This window comes from Diabrotica virgifera, chromosome 8 (assembly GCF_917563875.1).
Source record: "Diabrotica virgifera virgifera chromosome 8, PGI_DIABVI_V3a".
Classification (NCBI taxonomy): Eukaryota; Metazoa; Arthropoda; class Insecta; order Coleoptera; family Chrysomelidae; genus Diabrotica; species Diabrotica virgifera.
This window is the reverse complement of record NC_065450.1, coordinates 121,886,431-121,909,052: the sequence shown is the minus strand read 5'-3', so window position 1 is coordinate 121,909,052 and position 22,622 is coordinate 121,886,431. Positions and strand designations below refer to the sequence as shown.

At 34.9% G+C, this 22,622-nt stretch overlaps 1 protein-coding gene across 1 annotated transcript in view; it reads right to left on the bottom strand.

Annotated features, from left to right (window-relative positions):
* Nucleotides 1–15,992: 15,992 nt before the first annotated feature.
* The window catches only part of LOC126890253 (uncharacterized), a 66,357-nt gene continuing 59,727 nt past the window's right edge, over nucleotides 15,993–22,622 (bottom strand). The window contains exon 2 of the mRNA XM_050659110.1: nucleotides 15,993–16,493. Coding sequence (XP_050515067.1) covers nucleotides 15,993–16,493 — 501 coding nt within the window. The remainder of the gene's footprint in view (nucleotides 16,494–22,622) is intronic.

Below are 22,622 nucleotides of genomic sequence, written 5' to 3'. Positions count from 1 at the left end.
GTTGGCCCCCTTGTGGTTACTATGTTCAGATTATCTATTAGTATTTCTTTTTGTAGTTCACGGCCTTTGGTATTAATAAGTCTAGATCCCCACCTTAGATGTTTTGAATTGTAGTCTCCGCCACAAATAAACCTAAGTCCAAGTGTATCAAAAAAGGTTTTAAATTCTGGTTGTTTAATTGAATGTTTTGGTGGACAATATATAGCTGAAAAAGTTATAGGTCCTGTCCAGTCTTCTACAACTACATTTGTGGCCTGAATATGTGCTTTTTGATAGTGAGTTGTCTGGTAATGTTTGATGTTGTTTCTTATAATGATTGCTGTCCCACCATGTGCAGTTCCATCTGGATGTGTTGTGTGATATATTTTATAGTTGTGAAATTTTATGAAACTTTTTTTCGTGAAGTGTGTTTCTGAAATCAGTATTATGTCTAATTGGTGATTAGCTATAAATGCATACAACTCATGTTTGTGTTGTGTCAAGCCATTAGCATTCCATATGGCAAATTTTAGTGTATTAGCCATTAGTTCATTTTTGAGACAAGTGTTGTTAATAAGTTTAGCATGGTGCTCATTTGTTCCATAAGCCCTTTCATCATATTCTTTAACTCCTGCATGTCATTTGCCTGAGTGACCATTGTAATATCTTGTTGGTTGGTATTTACCATTTGAGCATATGTAGGTCTTTGTGTTGTACTTATATTTGTTGTAGCCACTGGTAGCTGTTGGTTTTGTAGTTGATTCGGTGACTCTTTCTTTCTTAAGGTTGGAAATCTTGCTTCTTGCAGTTGTTTAAAAGTAGACTCCAACTAGTTAAAATATACTCTTCCCAATGCCATTTAGTAAAAGTTGATTCACACAAACAACCGATTCTAGAAATTAAATGGTATATTATGTTCAAATCGTGATATTTATAGTCCAGACTGTATCGTCGTCCCCGTTAGGTAAATTATTCCAGTTCGATTTTTTTGCACAAACTTACTCAAAAAGAGGTCCTTATAACGAATCCACAGGGTGTCAGGTGGTACCGTAATCGCAAAATTGTTTGAACAATTTTTTTTTAAACAAATTCACAAAAAAAAATTAACTTCGGACATTTTAATTTGGGTTATTCGGAGCAAAAGAGGTCTTTTGTGATTTTTCTATAAAATTTATTATTCTCGAGTTATACGCGATGTAAAATTTGAAAAATGCGAAAATGACCATGTTCAAGGCTAAATTATTATTATGAAAGTCAGAAAGTTACCAAATCAAATTTTAACTACCCCCTACAAGGTACTGGAGAAATATTTGTCATTATTGAATTACTAAGCTGTTATTTTTAATTATTAACAATGAGCGCTAGGAGCGCATTGAAGCGGCTGTCAATGTGAGTGCGACTGAGATGCACCATTGGACGGTCGGAATGGAGGATCTTACTCGCACTCACATTGACGGCCGCCTCAATACGCTTTTAGCGCTCATTGTTGATAATTAAAAATGACAGCTTAGTAATAAAATAATGACAAAAATTTCTTCAGGGTCTTGTAGGGGGGAGGGGGCTTTAAACTTTGATTAGGAGACTTTCTGACTTTTATAATAATAGTTTTTAATCGAGTTATTAAGCTCACAATAAAACACTGAACAGCTCCCCACTCCTCAACCTCTTCAGTTAGAGACTTAAAAAGGCAAACACATTGTAAATTATATCACTTGAGAAAGGCACCCTGCCGAAACAGCTGTAGTCACATAGGTGTAAATAATAAATTTTGTGGAAGAATAGAAAACAAATTTTTCAGTGTTTTATTGTGAGATAAAATGAACTTCCATCAAGTAACGGTCGAATCCATCAATGAGTTATTAAGCCTTAAAAATGGTCATTTCGCATTTTTCAAATTTTAAATCGCGTATAACTCGAAAACTATCAATTTTAGAGAAAAATCACAAGAGACCTTTTTTGCTCCGAATGACCAAAATAATCTAAAAAATTTTGCCGGAGTGACATACTTAGTTATTTATAAAACAACACGAGGCTACCGCTTGAACATTCTGGACCTAATTGCGACGTACTGGACACCAAGATCAGCAATTATAAAATTATAAAACACCATGTAAAAATCAATATTTTTCAGTCTGATTAAAATCTCTAATTAAAGTCTGATTAAAATCTCTAATTTAAGTCTGACTTTAAATTATTGAGTTGTAACTAAAATCTTTGATGGATTCGACCGTTACTTGATGGAAGTTCATTTTATCTAACAATAAAACACTGAAAACGTTTGTTTTCTATACTTCCACAAAATTTATTATATCTAAGTGACTACAGCTGTTTCGGCGGAGTGCCTTTCTCAAGTAATATAGTTTACAATGTGTTTGCCTTTTTAATCTTCAACTGAAGAGGTTGAGGAGTGGGGAGCTGTTTGTCTCGAGTTGGTCATTCAGAATTATATCTGTATTTTTCAGTTTATTAATTTCAATAGATTCTAAAAAAGATAGCTTAAGGCCTTTATTTTGAATATGTAGAATTTGAAACTCTTCATTGAAAGAATGATTAAGATCTAGAAGGTGAAGTGCGTATGTAGAAGTGTCTGTTTTTCTATTGTTGAATGCCCTTTTGTGTTCTGCTATCCGTTTGTCAAAAGTTCTGCCAGTTTGACCGATGTACGTTTTCGGACAGTCACCACAAGTTAGTTTGTACACACCACTCTGTAGTTGCTTTCTTTTTCGGCTTTTATTGTTCTTAATATATTTGCTTAAGTTGTTGTTAGTTCTGAAAGCTGGTGTTATTCCTTTCTTTTTTATGTATCTGGCTATTGTTGTTGTTATTTTGCCAGTATATGTGAGAGAGCAGAAGGTACTGGGTTCTTTCTGTGGTGGTGGATACACTAATTTCAGGGCTTTCTTATGGAGTTTTTGGTTTAAAATTTTGTTAACTGTTTGTTCGTTATAGCCGTTGTTTACTGCTATTTGTTTAATGATGTTTAGTTCTATTTCGAAGTTATTTTTTGTCATGGGAATTTCTGTCAGTCTATGTATCATGCTATGGTAGGCTGCTAATTTGTGTTGTGTAGGATGGGATGATGAATTGTGTATAGTTGCGTCAGTATGGGTAGGTTTATGATATACGGAGAACTCATGTTTGTTGTGTAGTCTGGAAACAGCTGTAGTCACTTAGATATAATAAATTTTGTGGAAGTATAGAAAACAAACGTTTTCAGTGTTTTATTGTTAACTAAAATCTTTGTTAGCCGAAATAAAAGTTTATAATTGTGAAGTTCAGTTTTTAAAAAAGTGTTTTTCCCAAGAACATTTATAATTCGTGCAAAGGTTTGTATATTGTATACAAAAAATATCTATATATGTAGACCAGGGTAATAAGGATTTTCTCGGGACACTCAATGATCCAGGTAGCTGACTACTTTTTTAGTTATTGTAGACCTATAAGAAGAAGACCTACCTGTTTCCTGCCTAGAGTTCGCGTCCGTTTTTTAATTATTAACAATTTAGTGCAATACAATTTGTGTAATTTGTGATTAGGGCAAAAATCGCGATTTTTTCGATTTTTTGCACTCCATTCAAAAACTAAATAGTTGACATAAAATTACAAAATTTAGTTTTTTATAACATTGGAAAACCTTCAAAATGCTGATTTTTGAAAGTTAAAAAGTTAATTTGTTGCTACGCAAACTGCAAAATAAGTGAAAATCATTATTTGTTAATTAAGTTAACGGGAAAAGTTATTTACCAGCAATTTTATTGCTGGAATCGAATTTTATTATTGTATGTATTAATAATATAGATATGCAAAGTCCGCAGATAGTGTGCTACTTTTTTTATAAACAAAATGCTGCCCGAAAATCGTGTTTTTTTCAATTTTTGCTCTATAACTCCAAAGATTTTAACTTAAGTCCAAAAATACCCAAATAAAAATTCACCGCAATTAAATTATGCATAGAGACGTGTTTTTTCCGATTTACTTCAACGAAAAATTTCCCCGGAAAAAGCGGGTTTTTCCAACAAAATCTTTAATTTTCAACTAAACTTTTAGATAAGTAGTTGCTAATCAATAAGTAAATAATTTGGTAAGGTAAAAGCCCTTTCTGTTTTTATTATAATTCCAGAAGCCGATGGAAATTCAATAAACACTTTAGCAACAATTGAAATGTTAATTAAAAATTTATGGTCGCTATAATAACGACAATAATTATGATGCATAAGGATAACTATGATTTTTTCATAAAAAGACACTATACCACCTATCTAATGTAGTTTACAGAATTGAAATTGGACTATTTAAGCGGCCTCAGGAATATTTTAAGGTTATAAACAATTTTTTGGTTTATAAACACATAGAATATCTCGGGAAATATTAAACTAAATTCAATTATGAAAACGGTATTCGAAAGACAGCGGCAGAACACTTCTTTTAAAAGAAAAAACGTTTAATTTTGACGAGTGGTTCCTGAGATACAATCGATCAAAGTTGACCGGAATTTACGGCAAAGATATAAACAATAGGATCATAATTTTTAAACCATCACCTTTTTATTTTTGTCCTGTTTCTCCACACCAATTTTCATATCTTTAAAATCCTCATAACATATTATTATAATAAAAACTATCGATAATACGTGTGAAAATTGCCAAAAATAGCAAAATTCCAATCAAAAATTAGGTTGGAGAAAATGTAACCCTCAAGTTCAAAATCGGTAGACGTTAAAAAAATGCATTTTCTCGGCTTCCCATGGAGCAATTTCCTTCATTCTTTTTTTGTTCCCAAGTAACTCGAGTTGAGCCATCGAACTAACGCATTATTAAATGTCAAACTTGCTTTTGTTTTGTTATAATAAATTTAATTATTTATTATATTTTAATATTTTAATTTGTTTAAATAAAATTTGTTTAAATAATTATACAGCTTTCAAATGAGAATATTTATGTTTTAACATTAAAAGGTACACTTGTAGTAAGTTTATCTAAAAAAGGCTACAACTGGAAAAAATATGTAATTTTCTGTTCTTATAAATAAATTAATATATTATAACAAAACAAAAGCAAGTTTGACATTTAATAATGCGTTAGTTCGATGGCTCTATTCGAGTTATTAGGGAACAAAAAAAGAATGAAGGAAACTGCTCCATGGAAAGCCGAGAAAATGCATTTTGTTAACGTATACCGATTTTGAACTTTGAGGGTTACATTTTCTCCAACCTAATTTTTGATTGGAATTTTGCTATTTTTGGCAATTTTCACACGTATTATCGATAGTTTTTATCATAATAATATATGTTATGAGGATTTTGAAGATATGAAAATTGGTGTGGAGAAAGAAGACAAAATAAAAAGGTGATGGTTTGAAAATTATGATCCTATTGTTTATATCTTTGCCGTAAATTCCGGTCAAATTTGACCGGTTGTATCTCAGGAACCACTTGTCATAATTAAACGTTCTTTCTTTTAAAAGAAGCGTTCTGCTGCTGCCTTTCGAATACCGTTATCACAATTTAATTTAGTTTAATATTTCCCGAGATATTCTATTTGTTTATAGACCAAAAAATTGTTTATAACCTTAAAATATTCCTGAGGCCGCTTAAATAGTCCAATTTCAATTCTGTAAAGTACATTAGATAGGTATAGTCTCTTTTTATAAAAAAATCATAGTTATTCTTATGCATCATAATTATTGTCGTTATTATAGCGACCGTAAAATTTTAATTAACATTTTAATTGCTGCTAAATGTTCATTCAATTTCCATAGACTTCTGAAATTATAATATATACGGAAAGGGCTTTTACGTTACCAAGTTATTTAATTATTGATTAACAACTACTTATCTAAAAGTTTAGTTGAAAATTAAAGATTTTGTTGGAAAAACCCGCCTTTTCCGGGGAAAGTTTTCGTCAAAGTAAATCGGAAAAAACACGTCTCTATGCAGAATTTAATTGCGGTGAATTTTTATTTGGGTGTTTTTGGTCTAAAGTTAAAATCTTTAGAGTTATAGAGCAAAAATTGAAAAAAACACGATTTTCGGGCGCCATTTTGTTTATAAAAAAAGTAGCACACTATCTGCGGACTTTGCATATCTATATTATTAATACATACAATAATGAAATTCGATTCCAGCAATAAAATTGCTGGTAAATAACTTTTCCTTGTATTTTGCTAATTAGCCCAGAGTATTTCTGTATGTCAACGTCAAAGGGATCTTTTGCGTCGTTATGTCCATTTAGTGTATCAAGGGAACGTAACTTCGTTGCTGAATGTATGGAATTATTGTACCCAAATATAGCGTATAGCATTTTTATTCTTTTATCGGGAGATTTTCCTTGGTGTTCCTTAGGATTCGAAGATGTTAGATTAATGTAGAATGAAATCTCTCAATCATCCCGTTGGATTGCGGATTCTCTGGTGTCGTATAGTGGATTGAGATTTTATGAGAATCTACAAATTCGTGTATTACTCCATTTTTGAATTCCGTACCATTATCGGCTACCATTGTTGGGAGTCCATGATGGGTTATAAAAATTAGTAGGGCGTTGAATACATTGATTGCGTTTCCCCCATTTATTGGGTAGGCTTGTCCATACTTCAAAAATGCGTCTATTATGGTTAGAAACTTCTGTCCATCAGCCTGGAATAAATCGATGTGAACTATTTCCAGTGGTTTAGTGGGAGTTGGTGTAACCATAAATTTTGGTTTGAAAGGAAGTCTGTCATATTTATTTTCTTGACATATACCGCAGAAGTTTATGATATCGTCTATGTCTTTCTTCATATTAGGCCAGTAATATCTTCTTCTTATTTGTTTTTCTGCTTCAGCTACTCCTCTATGGTTCGTTTTACCTTCATGATAGTTTTTTATAATTTCTTTTTGTTGTTCTTCTACGTTAACATCTTCCAATAAAAGGTTACAGTTCACTAAGTCATATGCGTTGTTTTTAAATTTTTCCTGATAATTTCTCAAATTTCTGCAAAACTTTCTTCTTCTGCTTCAAATAAAATTGCATACTACTTTTTCGGATTGAGGTGTTCCTTAAAAATTTTTATGGTATCAGCCTTTAACTGATCTTTCGATAGCTGGATATGATAACGTCTTTTATTCGGAAAGGTTTGTATAATTGCTGGAGGTCGTGGATTGTAGTTGACGATTTTGACTATAATTTGGTTAATTTTCGAATGTTAAAGGTTGACTTATTTGATTTTTTTGAAGGTATCGAATATTATTTTCTTCCTGTACATATTGTATCGCTGTGGCTAAACTTCCTGGTCTCATTGCTCTGATGTAAGCGAATTTTCGTCTCTCTGATCTCCGAAATTTTGGATTAAGCATTTTTTATTTCATCCCAATTTTCGCATCCATTACAGATATAACTTTTTTTGCACTTCCTGTTAATTTACTTATAATCCCATGAAGCAAAAATTTATTTTGGATATTAGCTGCATTAAGTCTATCATAGTAATTGTTTAGAAGTATTGTAAAAACTTTAAGAGAAAACAGTAGCGATCAACAGGTAGCAAAAACGCGTTCCAAGATTGCGGCTGTAATTTTGAATATTTTTTCGAAATATTTGGCACACGTGTTTGTAATATAATAAATAATGGCGGTACAGAGCCCAATTTGAAGAATATATTAATATGTGGAAATTACTCTGTAATTAAATACAATATTAAAAAAAACGAGCCTATTCCGCCATTAAGAAGAACAAAAAATACACTTTCTTCAAATAAACTTTTTTATCCGATGCCTAGATTTTATGTCATTTTGGAACTACTAATTAAATAAAAAATTTTAGTAGTTCCAAAATGACACAAAATCTAGGCATTGGATAAAAAGTTTATTTGAGGAAAGTGTATTTTTTTGTTCTTCTTAATGGCGTTACAGGCTCGTTTTTTTAATAGTATATTTAATTACAGAGTAATTTCCACATATTAATATATTTTTCAAATTGGGCTCTGTACCGCCATTCTTTATTATATTACGAATGCGTGTGACAAATATCTCGAAAAAATATTTAAAATTACAGCCGCCGCAATCTTGGAACGCGTTTTTGCTACTTGTTGATCGCTACTGTTTCCTTGTATAAAGATAAGGATATAAACACCGAATAGCGATAAAGGTATTTATTGATAGAACCGACACTAGGGTAATTCTACCCCGGGAGTACTTCCGAACACTGACTAATTACTGATACGCGATTAGCTAAAGACTGATGTAGACTGATGAATGCTCTTTCTCTAGGCCAGATATCTTGGTTTTATAGAAGCTTAAATTGGGTCATTGGTGACCCGATGCCCGCGTGATTTGTATATTTAATTAAGGTAAATAATTCTACTTTCGTCAGCACTTTCGTGTCATTTCCAAATTATATTGTTGATAATTGACCAATTTGGATCTAAACTAATAATCTACGTGTGTGAATATAAAAACAAATAAATTCGTGCAATCTACTGGGTGATATAATTATTCTGTTCAATATCGGATATGAATTCTGAATATTTGTTATTGGACATACTGCCCGCCGGAAAAGCGGTCCCAAGTGTCAGTGTTCGAAGTTTACAAGTATAACATAATACATTAGGTTACAAAGATAGGTTAATATAATGTGTGATGTAAAGACACTAGTCTTTGAACAACTAATACTTTTCCAACTGCAACACCTTAGGTAATAAATCAAGTTAAATCTGAATCAGAATTTAAATCAAAACATTCAAATGAAAGTTTAGGTTAGGTAAGGGTAAATTAAAGGTATTGAGTGGGATATGTTTCAATATGTTAGTTAAGAATAATATTATTATTGTATTATTTTATTATTATTATCGAGTACTATTCGTTAGTTTATTATTAATGTTATAGATCGTGCTACTAGCTCTCGGACTATTTTTATATCCTGATATGCTTTGCCTTTGTGTTTGTGTTATTGTAGATACCGTTGTATATTATTACATAACATACCAGCTGAGTTTTTGTAAACTCGTGTTATATGACATGATAAATGTATGTAGGCTAATATTTCCTAAATTCTGATGCATTTTTTAATTCCATCCAGCCTTGAACTATATAAAAGTTATTTTACTGATTTTTATTATTAGACGATTTATTATTAGAGTATTTAATTATTGCAGTCACCTTTATATTGTCCTTTTGAATGACCATAAGTGAAGTATTAAATTATCAACCCTGTAGTTGTATACAAAAGTTGTATAAGGTTTGTAGAGAAGTGTAGAATAATAATCTACTTTCTATAGTTAGTAGATTCTTCCTTGGGGCGAGGCAATAAAAATCCCCACAATTTGCAGCTTTATAGCTGATTTCCAAAAAAAATATCCTAATTCCATAATTCCAAGTTCCGTTTGCTTATTTCTCATCATGTACACAATCTATTTTCGTGTTAAATATGCAGATCCTCAAACCGAGTGGGATTCGTACTACCACCCTAGGCCTACCTCTTTAGCATCATCACACACGACTTAGCTTTCAACCCTTAAGTTAATCCCTACCTAGTTCGCATACACTTCCGAAAATTTTGCATCCGGCACCGAATTCTTTTGTCGCTCACGGTGGTTGTAAGTCACCTGAGTCCATTGTTTATTTCTACTTCCTTTTATTTCTACTGTCAATGCCTCTCTTACTGACTCCGCCTTCCTTTGTCCTTCCTCTAACTTCCCTATTATATCTATACAGTTTACGACTTTTGTCTCTTGATACACATACTGTATGCCTTGTATCATACCTCCTATCAGTTGGTGCTCCTTTTGAACTCTTCCTTTTTCGATTAGCACTTTTATTCGGAATGTTCCCCGGTCTATGTAAACCTCTCCAAGGTCTTCTGTAAATAACCCTGGTTCCGGATTGTATATTTTATACAGTTCTGCATTCATGGGTTTTAATAGTGTTAAAAACATTATTGCGATTAGTATTTTCTTCCATCTTGATCCTGATGAATTCTTTGGTTTTTCCTGTTTCTCGTCTTCCAATTTTATCAGCTTATGTATAGGCCTTTTTGTTATTTTCCCGTTTGCCTTTCTCACTGACACTACTCTGGTTAATCCCTCCGCTCCAGGGTGTGTTTCTATTACCCTTGCTAATGGCCATCTACCTGGAAGTGTATCCTCTTCCTTAATTATGACTATTTCTTCTTTTTCTTTGTTTGGGTGCGTTTTATGCCATTTATTCCTTTGTTGTAACTGTTGCAGGTACTCTTGCCTCCAAATCTTCCAGAAATCTCTTTTTATTTTTTCCAATATTCGCCACCTTGCTGGCATCTTCAAATACGTCGTGAGCTCTTCTTCCCGATTCGGTGATACGATTTCTTTCCCTATAAGGAAATGAGCTTGTGTAATTGCTATTTTCCCTTCTGGGTCTTCTGATGATCCACATAATGGTCTCGAATTCATACAGGCTTCTATTTGTGTTAGCACCGTACTCAGTTCTTCATATGTTAATACTGTTTCCCCTATGATTATTTTCAAATGATATTTCATTATTCGCACTGCGCTTTCCCACAATCCTCCGAAGTGTGGCGCATATTCAGGTATGACATGCCACTGGGTGCCTAGTGCAACTAATCATTGTTTTATCTCGTCCTCTATGTTTTGATTTTCCTTTTTTATTAAATTTGCCGTTCCTACGAATGTGGTTCCGTTATCACTGTAAATGTTGATGCACTGTCCTCTGCGTGCCGTAAATCTTTTGAACGCCGCAATAAATGCATCCGTAGACATATCACTTACTACCTCGAGATGTACTGCCTTTGTTGACAGACACACAAATACTGCAATGTATCCTTTATAACTCCTTTGTCCTCTGCCTTTCGTAGTACTTATTTTTATCGGCCCGGCATAATCTATCCCTGTATTCGTAAAGGGATGACTCGGGTTCACTCTGTCCTCCGGCAGGTCTCCCATTAACTGTTGCGCTACTTGTCCTCTATACCTCCTACACTTTATACATTTAGTTAATTGATTTTTCACGGTTCTTCTTCCGTTTATTATCCAATATTTCCCCTTTATGTACTGTAATGTCTGTTGTAGTCCGCTATGTAGATTTCTTGTATGACTCTCCGATATAATTAATTTTGTTAGTGCACTGTCCTTAGGTAAAATTATAGGATGTTTTTCCGCGTACTGTAGCTTCGTGTGCCTCAGCCTTCCGGTGACTCTTAGAATCCCTTGTTTATCCAGGAATGGTACCAATGATGCTAATTTGTTCTTCCTGTCTAGTTGCTGTTTCTTCTCCAGCTTATTGATTTCTTGCTTGAAGTTGTTGAGCTGTGTGAGCTTTATCACTTTTAACAATGTTTCCTCTAATTCTCGGACTGTAAGTTGTCCTTGATTTTTGTCCTTTTTTCTGCAGTTGTTTGCAAATCTCATGCAATATGATACTACTCTTCTCATTCTTTCTAAATTCGAGAATCTCTCGCATATGTCCTCCTTTATCGTTACCATGTGCGCCGTTACTTTCGTTTTGACTTCCTCCTCATTTGTTTCAGGTATATCCTCTGCCGTTAGCCTAAGTGCTTGTTTACTCGTCAGCCAAGTTGGTCCCTTCCACCATAACTCTGCTTCTAATAACTCTAATGCGGTACTTCCACGTGAGAGGATGTCCGCTGCGTTTTCTTTCGTATCCACTTTATGCCAATTTTCTGGTCCTATAACTCCTTTTATCTCCTCTACTCTGTTGGCGACGAACATTTTCCATCTTTTTGATGATCCCTTTATCCAAGCCAGGGTTATTGTTGAGTCCGACCATGCATATATTGCCATGTTCTCCCTGTTCAATGCTTGTAGGGTTTTCTTCATTAAATTTGCTAATAGTACCGCGGCACACAATTCCAATCTTGGTAATGTCGTTTTCCCTTTCAATGGTGCGACTTTAGATTTTGCTATCACTAGATTCGTTTTAATTTCCGGGTCTAACCCCCTTGAATAAATTACCGCTCCATATCCTTTCAGAGACGCATCTGCGAATCCATGTAGTTCTACTCTGCTTGTTTTATTTAAATTGTTCCACCTGGGTAATGTTATTTTCTCAAGATTTATTAATTGTGCCTGATATGCTTTCCACCGGCTTTGTTGCGTGCTAGTTAATTCTTTATCCCAACTGGTCTTTTGCTCCCAAAGTTCTTGTATGAACATTTTCGCCTGAATTACTACTGGTGCTATCCATCCTAATGGGTCATATAGTTTTGCTACTTCTGACAGTATGTGTCTTTTCGTTATTTTCTTTGTCGTCGTTATTTCTATCTTGAATCTGATTGTATCTTCTTTAGGTGACCAATGTATTCCTAACGTCTTTCGTACTTCTTCTTGCTTGAATGCTTTTGAGTCTACATTCCTCATTTCTTCCGGTACGTTCTCCATTATTTTTTCTTCGTTGCTCAACCATTTTCTAAGTGTAAATCCACCTTTCTTGAAAATTTGTATTCGTTCCTTTTGGGCTGCTTCTGCTTCTTTTAACGTCTACGCTCCTCCTAGTATATCGTCTACATACATATTTTCTTTTATTATTTTCGATGCTGTAGGGAAATTCCCTCCTTCATCCTCTTGTAATTGTTGTATTGTTCTTAACGCTAAAAATGGTGCTGCGGCCGTGCCGTATGTCACCGTCTTCAATTTATATTCTTGCACTGGATCCTTTGTGTCCTTTCTCCAGAGTATTTTTTGATACATTTGGTCTTCTTCTGCCATTCTGATCTGTCTAAACATTTTCTCCAGATCCGCTGAGTATGCTACCTTATGTGATCTCCATCTCAATAGTATATCTGTCAAATCCTGTTGTAATTTTGGCCCCGTGTGCATAATATCATTTAAGCTTACTGTTGATGAGCTTTTACTTGATGCATCAAACACGGCTGTTATTTTTGTTGTAGTACTGTCCTCCTTTCTCACTGGATGATGAGGTAGGTAGTAACCGCCTCCCTGGTTTTCCGCTATTGCCATATGTCTTGGTTTTCATAATCTTCCATGAATTGTCTGTAATTCGCTTCTAACTGTTTGTCTTTTGTAAACGTCCTTTCTAGTTGCATCAATCTGGCGAATGCCTGCTGCTTAGATTCTCCTAACTGTGTGACGTCTTCCTTAAACGGAATTCTCACTTCGTATCTCCCTTCTTCATTTCTTTTTACTGTCTGTCGATACATTTCTTCACATTCTTGCTCTTCTACTGATAAACTTGTTTCTTGATTCACTTCTTCTAATTCCCAGAATTTCTTTATTTGTATGTCCATTTCTTGTCTGGATATCATACAGCATACTTCTGCTTTTGTAGTCTCCCTTTCTCGTGCTATCCCCGAAACTATCCAACCTAGTTTGGTGTTTTGACTTAGGAGTCCATTACTTATTCTGTGCATCCCTTCTGTCAATATGTAACTATATTCTTTTACTCCTAGCAGTAAGTCTATTTTTCCTACCCTGTAGTATCTTGGGTCTGCCAGTAGTACATACTTCTCGTTATAGTCCTGTAGGATTATGTCCTGTTCCGGTAAATCCCTTGTTATTTTCGGCAGTACCAGTGCCTCTATTTCCATGTCGAAGTCACTTTGGTAATGATTTCCGATCAAAAGTTTCATACTCCAGTTGGCTGTCTTTTCCCCTGACGAGCCTATTCCGGATATGGTCGCCTGTATTGGCTGCCTTTTTGTTCCTAGCGCCGTCGCCGCTTGTTCCGTTATAATTGCGCATTGTGACCCTTGGTCGATCAATGCTCTCATTATGAGAGACTCTCCATTCGCATCCCTTACGCGTACCACTGCTGTGGCTAGTAATGCTTCACCTTCCTTATGGCTCGCACAGTTAACTGAGTTCTGTCCTCTTTGCTGTGTGTTGTTGTTTCTTTGCCCCTTGTTCTCTTGCGTGTTTTCTCGTCTTCCGTTATTTTGTTCTCTGGCGTTGTTGGAATAATTATTTCCTCCTCTGTACCTGTCCGATTGGTACCCGTTTCTTCTACTGTTCGATTCTCTTCCATTTCTTTCTTGTGTTTGTTCTCCTTTTGTTTCATTTGTGGTTCTTCTGTTGCCTGTGTTTCCTTTTTCATAATGCAACATTTTGTGGTGGTCTGGTCTCCGCCACAGTGTTTGCACCTAATCTGTGAAAAGCATTGTTTCTCCTTCTTATGTGCTAGGCAATTCGCACACCATTCTTTTTCTCGTATTATCCTGTTCCGGTCTCTTACATTGAGTTCCTGAAATTCTCTGCAGTATGGTACTCCGTGATCTCCGTTGCATATCACGCAACTCATTATTGTTTTCTTACCCGATCCTCCATGCTTCTCTTGTCTCTTTTCTGACTCCAGAAGTTCCAGTGTTTGGAATCGGCGCTGTAAAAATGTTTGTGTTGATTTGTACGTCGGTATCTCTCTACTGTCTCCGATGTGGTTTTCGTATAGCCTCCTTGTCTCATTGTCCCATTTTGTTATGCTAATTCGCGCTATCAATGGGCTCCACGCTTCCGTGTCTGTTCCTAAGCCTCCTATGGCTTCCAGGCACTCATGGAAGGTGTCATGTAGTGATTTCAGTGCTCTAGCGGAAGATTCCTTTACTTCCTGTGCTAGTAACATCCTGTCTATTAGTTTAAACAGTATCATCCTCGGATTTTCATATCTTTCCTTTAACATGTTCCATGCCACTTTGTAGTTGGCCTCGGATATGTGCAAGTGTTGTATCATCCTGTGGGCTTCCCCTCTTACTTGTGTTTTTAGGTACTGTATCTTTTCTGCTTTCGACAATTGGTCGTTTTCATGTATTACCTTCGTAAACAGATCGTGGAAAGTTCTCCACGTTTCGTATCTTCCTTCATACACAGGGATTTTTACCTGCGGTAATGTCACACCATTTCTTCTCTGTGTGCTGTCTGGCCGTTGCATCCCAGGCCGTATTTTCTTTAAAGTCTCCCTGACTTTCCTTCTTAGCTGATTTGTTCTCTCTACTTCCTCACTGTCTAACACGTCCAGCTCCTCATTTACTGTTGCTTCGATGACGAGTGTATTTATTTTCTCCATGTGTTCTTTTAACTCTGCTTGCAATTCTTCATCGTACTGCAAGTCTTGTTCATATTCTTGTAATAATTCCTCGATTTTTTGTTTTCTTATCTGTATCTCCTTTACTTTTGTTGTCTTTCCTCTTTTCAAGATTCTTCCATATTCTTCCAATAGGGTTTTTCCCTCAATATATGTCTTAAAGACCTGCTCGTAGTATTTTGTTTCGAAGTATTTGTTTTTCGTTACTCCACTCTCTAGTAATTTCTCGTGGTTATGCACAAATCTTGTCCAATAATCCTCTAACCTATCCTGACGCTCTTTAATGTATTGTTGATTCTTGCGAGATCCAGGGTCTCTCTTAAGAGACGATACCTGTTTACAAATCTCTGCTCCAATCTCTGCTTGCTTGTTCTGTACCGCTTCCATGTTTAAATTCACCTACTTTTATCCAGTAGTAAGTGTTTTTACGGTATTTTTAAAATGTTATTTATATTTTCAATTTACTATGATTCACGTTTAAATGATGCGGGAATTTTACTCTTTTTGACCTTGCTGACGCTCAGTTTTTCTGAAGGTCAGTTGTACATGTAGGTTAATGTCGTCAAGCAAAATATTATGTTACACAACTATAAATAGAAACCTCTCGGCTACTATGTTTAATTAAAATTATGCAATATGAATGAAATACAAAGGCAATATGTACCTATTAACGTATACGTTTTTTCTTTATCACAATTTTTAAATAAAAAAAAAATAGGTAGTAAATATTTGTAGGGATAAATACCGTTTATTATTATTATATAGGCAAAAAAAATATCTATCTGTAAGTTTGGGTTTAAATGGCAAATATTGTATATAATGCACTAAAAAATATATATTGTATGTATGTATACGTCAATTAGTTTTGGTTTAAATGGAAAATATTGTATAGAATGCACTAAAAAATATATATTGTATGTATGTATACGTCAATTAGTTTGGGTTTAAATGGAAAATATTGTATATACGATACGTAAAAGTTGGAAAAATATTAGGTTATTCAAAAACTTACGGTTTTTTCTTTATGTTTCTGGACGTTGCGGCTCTCCTGGTTCTGGAATGGCTGTGCAAGTGATCCTGTAGTTTGTAGGTTCTGTAGTGGCTTTCTGGATCTGGCTTCTGGTTCTGTAGTTCGATCTCTGGCTCTGCTATGGCTTTCTGGATCTGGTTTCTGTTCTGTATTTCGATCTCTGGCTCTGCAATGGCTTTCTGGAATTGGCTTCTGGCCTGTATTTCGATCTCTGGCTCTGCAATGGCTTTCTGGATCTGGTTCTGCTCTGTATTTCGATCTCTGGCTCTGCAATGGCTTTCTGGATCTGGCTTCTGGCCTGTATTTCGATCTCTGGCTCTGCAATGGCTTTATGGATCTGGCTTCTGGCCTGTATTTCGATCTCTGGCTCTGCAATGGCTTTCTGGATCTGGCTTCTGCTCTATATTTCGATCTCTGGCTCTGCAATGGCTTTCTGGATCTGGCTTCTGGCCTGTATTTCGATCTCTGGCTCTGCAATGGCTTTCTGGATCTGGTTTCTGTTCTGTACTCCCGGGCCTAGCGTCGTCTATCTGCTACTGGGCTCGTTTGGTGTGGACTGTAGTTGTAGGCCTCCTTTTTTTCTCGATAAGGACCATGTATAAAGATAAGGATATAAACACCGAATAGCGATAAAGGTATTTATTGATAGAACCGACACTAGGATAATTCTACCCCGGGAGTACTTCCGAACACTGACTAATTACTGATACGCGATTAGCTAAAGACTGATGCAGACTGATGAATGCTCTTTCTCTAGGCCAGATATCTTGGTTTTATAGAAGCTTAAATTGGGTCATTGGTGACCCGATGCCCGCGTGATTTGTATATTTAATTAAGGTAAATAATTCTACTTTCGTCAGCACTTTCGTGTCATTTCCAAATTATATTGTTGATAATTGACCAATTTGGATCTAAACTAATAATCTACGTGTGTGAATATAAAAACAAATAAATTCGTGCAATCTACTGGGTGATATAATTATTCTGTTCAATATCGGATATGAATTCTGAATATTTGTTATTGGACATTCCTCTTAAATGATGACGCACGGGTAAAGAAATCTGGACTTAACTGTAGGTGTGTTCCTTTTAGACTCAATTAACTGAATACTCTGGAATTACAGCCACTAAGCTTTGTTTTTAGACGAAGAGGAGTAAACTAAAAAGACAAATTCACACCCAAGAAAGTCACTAGCAATATCACCAAATACACCTTCTTTTTTTGGTTGATCATGTCGGCCTTTGATGGTAATCCATAAATATTATATTATACTAATACGTCTCTAAAGAGTTCTAAGAACAACTGTATTTTATATAAAAGCACACTAATAATCCACAAATTAAAGGAATAACGCAGAAAATACAAAAAATTGCTGATATAACTTAATTAACCTAAGAAATGCCATTAGTGTCAAAATTTGATAACAGTGAAGTAAACTTGCCTGAGATTGGTTAATATTTTATTATATATGCGAAAAAATTATACTGAAAGGTTTCTATTAATGCAAATTTGAAGAATCATACCCTAACTTGTTTCATTTAATTTGTATAAGTGGAATATAAAGCGTTTTTATAAAGCACACTGGTTCGGATTACACTCTACCTCCGATCGAAAAAAGGTGATGTTTTGGGACGAATAGGGCTTTTCATCGACTTTCGTTTTTTTCGAGGTTCTGTCATACGTTGTATAATCTGTGTATAATATTCATAAAATATATACTGATGTGATCTTGATTATTGATATGAGATAATATTCTTATATGTCATTTAATTTAATCAATGTATTAATAATAATCTAATTAATTTACTAGATCACATATCAATATGTTTTCATTCTCAGGGCGAATTATAAAATTAATTACTTACTCTCGTGGCTTCTAAGTATTTCTCAATGGTTCCTAATCGGGATAGGGAAGAAAAGAGTAAAATAATACACATATATGGGTTACAATTATAATCAAAATATTGTTTATTTTATTTAAATGGCAATCACTGCTTAATATTTGCTAGATCTTATTTTTCTTAAACATAACATTTACAAATGGGAATCTTATTTCCTTTTGGTTTCCAATTGAAAGTTTTTATTAACATTTAACTATTAGGATTTATTAGCAACAATTCTATTTAAGTTTGATGAAGCTTTTCTGATATTATTGATTATGTTTCTTCAATTTATAATGTGGTATTTAATACGAAAAACCCATACATTCATGTCCAAACAAATGAGACTGACCTTTTTCTGGTGAACTGAGAATGTCTTCACACAAAACCCGTTTCCTGCTATCCTTGGCTGCGATCAAAACCTCGTCCTGGCTTCCAGTAATGTTCTCCTTTGAAACTAGCTCGTATAGCTCTCGTACCCTGCTTCTGTCGTGATGCTGTGTTCTACCTTTTTCGAAACTGCAATCAGCTACCGGGAACTCTTGGCTCAAGGAGGTTCTTTTACTCTCAACCTGGCCTACCTCTCGTTCCACGATAGATACTCCACACTCACGGAACTACACCGGCTTTCTCACTCTCCGTACACTACCGTCTACTACTGGACTTCACTTCTCGACCGCTCAAAACATTCTGATCTCTATTTGTCATTCATTCCCCTACTTTCTAAATATCCCTTCCAGATTCACAAATCAAACTTCCACCACCAACTCTCATTCGCAGTATTCCTCAAAACCAATTTTTAATCTTTCTAAATATGCTTAATGGATTTTAAAAGAAAAATAGTTAATTCCCATTCTAAAATTACTTTCTACTAATTACAAAATTTAATGATCTATTATCTACTTCAACTGAGTCTTATTTAGCATAAGCTAATGATCGAACCTTCCGCGAACAACGATAATGACCTATTATCGATTTCACTTGAGTTTTATTTAGCATAGGCTAATGATCGAACCTTCCGCGAACAACGATAATGGTACGCTCCATTCACTTTGTTTGTTCTAAGCGCATTGTCCCGAGTTTCGTTTAATCACTTCTTAAATTAAATATAACAATTTGTTGTATACAGGTTGTTCTAAATTTATATGCCCGTGGTTGAGAAAATTGAAAATATTTTATATTAAATTGAATTTTGTCTATAATTATCAAAATTTAATTTTCATATCAAATAGAAATATAACAAATCCCCGCCTTGTATTCGATAAAATTTATCCGCATTTTTAAATAAATTTTCTCGAGGCAAAACCAACTCCCTGTATATTTCCTTACTTTAATCTACGTCTTATATCCTAACTTACTATCTACTTCATATATCTGTCTTTTATTCGTGATATTTGTATACATCGTGAATATTATAAATTCCTCGGATCTTTTCCGAGTTCCTGTGCCTCAACTCATAACTATTTATCCCATTTTCATTATTCACGATGTACGGGCCTTCGAAAACAGGCATCAACTTTGCGCAAATGCCCCCAGGAAGATTTGATACTCGTAATGCCCTCACGAGTACTTTTTCACCCTTTTGGAAAGTCACTGGTCTTCTTTTTCTATTTTGTTCCTGTCTTTGGATATATTTTTCGTTGCTTCGCCGTAATCTTCTCTGTACGGTTTCAATCACCTGTTGATATTCTTTTGGCTCTTGGTCTTCCCATGGCCTTATCGGCAGTACACCCTTCATGATGTATTCTGGGGTCTCTTTTGTTACTGTGCTCGGAATTGTATTTAGATACCTTTCTATTTCCGCCATTTTCCTGTCCCAGTGGCGATGTTGACCATCTGTTGCAATGCGAAGAAATTTCGTCACTTCCTGTATGAATCGTTCCGAAGGATTACTCTGTGGATGCCTGATGCTGACAAAATTTGTCTCTATTCCTCGTTCTCGAAGTTGTCCCTTGAAACGATCATTTCGGAAATACGTTGCATTGTCCAGTAGAATCTTTTTTGGTGTTCCTACTATGGCTATAAAATTGTCGATTTTTCTTAATATTTCTTCCCCCTTTGTGGTGCGGCAACTATATAATTTTACGTATTTTGAAAACACATCCACCATTACCAGAATATGTTTGTTCCTTTTAGTGGTCATAATTAGATCGCTTAACATATCCATTGCTACAATGTCTAGTTTGTTTCGGGCTTCAATATTTTTGGCAACATTTTCGTTTTTGAAATTCCGACTCTTATATTTTTGACATACATCGCACTTCTGGGTAATTTCCTTTGCAATGCGGTAATCCTGTCGGCTGATGAAATTTTCCCTAAAAACGAGCCAAACTTTTCTGCTACCGATATGCCCATTGTCCTCATGTAATTTCTTTATTATCTTTTCGGCCAATGTCTGTGTCACTAAATATAGTTCCTTTCCGTCTATTCTCTTAAAATATATGTTATTTTCTACTTCCGCTCTTCTTTTCTCTCTTTCCTCTAGGTCTTCCTGGTTTGTCCTTATCTCATTTAACGAATATATCCCTTCTTCTTGTATTAATCTATTTAGTCCCACCTGTAGAGTAATTGTTTCCTTTTTTCCGGTGTCCTCATCCCGTGTTAGAGCGTCGGCTATTATGTTGTCTTTTCCTTTTATATATCGGAACTCAAAATCATACTCCTGTAATAATAGAATGCCTCTATGTATTCTATTATTTACTAATCTATTCTTCATGATATGTACTAAAGCTGCATGGTCTGTTTCGATTGTGAATTTTGCTCCCAATAAGTAAAACCTCAATTTGTTTACGCAGTATAGTACACTGGCAAACTCCAATTCTGTAACACTATATTTTCTCTCATGTGTTTTAGTCACTCGAGATATAAAACATATCGGCACTTCTTGGTCGTTTTGTATTTGAGACAGAACTCCTGCAAATTTTTGTATGGACGCATCAGTTCGGAGTATAAAAGGTAAATTGTAAATGGGGTGGTATATTTTCGTTCCTTTTGCGAATTCTCGTTTTAATGTTTCAAAAGCTTCCTCCTGTTCTTCTTTCCAATTCCATTTTATTCCTTTTTTAAGCAATTTTATCAGAGGGATTTCCTTTTGGCTCAAATCGGGAATCAGCTTTTTAAAATAATTAATCGTGCCAAGAAAACCTCTCAATGTTTTCAAATTCGTTGGTCTTGGGTATTCATCTATGAGCTTGACTCTGTCTTCGGCTAATCTTACTGTTTTGGTGTCCAATTGAAAACCCAAATAAATGACTTCTTTTTGAAAAAATTGACATTTTTCAATGTTTAATTTCAATCCCGCTGTGTCCAATTCTTTCAGAATTATTTCTATGTGTTCCAGATGACTCTGAGTATCTTGTGAAAAAATTAATAAATCATCGATATAATGAACTATGAAATCTTCATGGCGATTCAAAATGGTATGTAGAGCTCGGACGAGTGCAGCACAAGCACTCTGCAATCCAAATGGCACTACCTTAAACCGGTAGACAATACCATCAATAGAAAAAGCGGTGTAGTTTCTACACTTTTCAGCTAACGGTATCAACCAAAAACTGTGTTTTAAGTCAATTTTCGAAAATATGTGTGACCCGGTGATTCTTCCAAAAATGGCCTCGATGTTCAGAGGTGATTCATATTGTGATACAGTGTGCTGGTTGATATTCCTGGCATCTAAACATAATCTCAATTCTCCATTGCTTTTCTTTACTATCACAATCGGGTTAACATACGGTGAATCACATCTTTCGATGATTTGATCTTCCAACATTTTATTTATTTCTTCTTTCACCTCTTGTCGATACTTGTATGGAATCGGGTAAGTCTTTGATCGAAAATTTCCCAAGTTTTTCACCTCAAATGAATGTTCGTACTTTTTAGCCACTCTGTTTTCCTCATTGATCAAATTTTCGTAGTTTCTTAACATCAACCGCAATTCTTTTTCTTTCCCTTCTCCACATATCAATTTTCTGTCTTTTTTTTCAGATTCTTCACACATGTTTACCGTGCATTCTGCATCCTCGTTTGCATATACCTCCTCTTCAAATACTACTGTTTCAAACATATTCTTTTCACTTTCATTTTTTAGCTTTATTTCTTCTTCTCCTGAGCTCGTCTCTTCTTTTGAGGAATCCCAGGTTTCCTTTGTTTCTGATACTCTCAAATTTTCTTCTTCTGGGCTCAACTCTTCTTTTGAGGAGCCACAGGTTTCATTTTCTTTTATCTTTTTCTGACCTTTTCTCCTTTTTTTTCTTTGTTTTTGCTTCGCTGCCAAATTCATTTCCACTGTTTGTTCTTTACCTGATTCGTCCGTATTTTGTTTCTCATGTTCCTTGTCCTGTTCTTTTTCTTCTTCTTCTGTTAGTTTCATCGTATTATTTTTAAAATCTATCACTACATGTTTTTCTGCCAATTCGTCAACTCCTACTATCATGTCATGTGACATGTTTGGCATTATTACACATTGTAGTGCATACATCTTCTTACCCAGTCGTACCATTACTCGTATGCCTTCATTTATAGTTGCCAATGTCCGTTTGTTTGCGCCCACTAAATTTACCCTAGGTATTTTGTAAATTAAATTTGTTAAGTTAACTTCTTCTATTAGTTTTCTGTTGACCAATGTTATTTCAGATCCAGTGTCTATCATAATTTTAATTGGTTTCTCGTTGATAAATCCATCCACAAATTTTAAATTAACTCCATTTTTCTTTTCGTTGT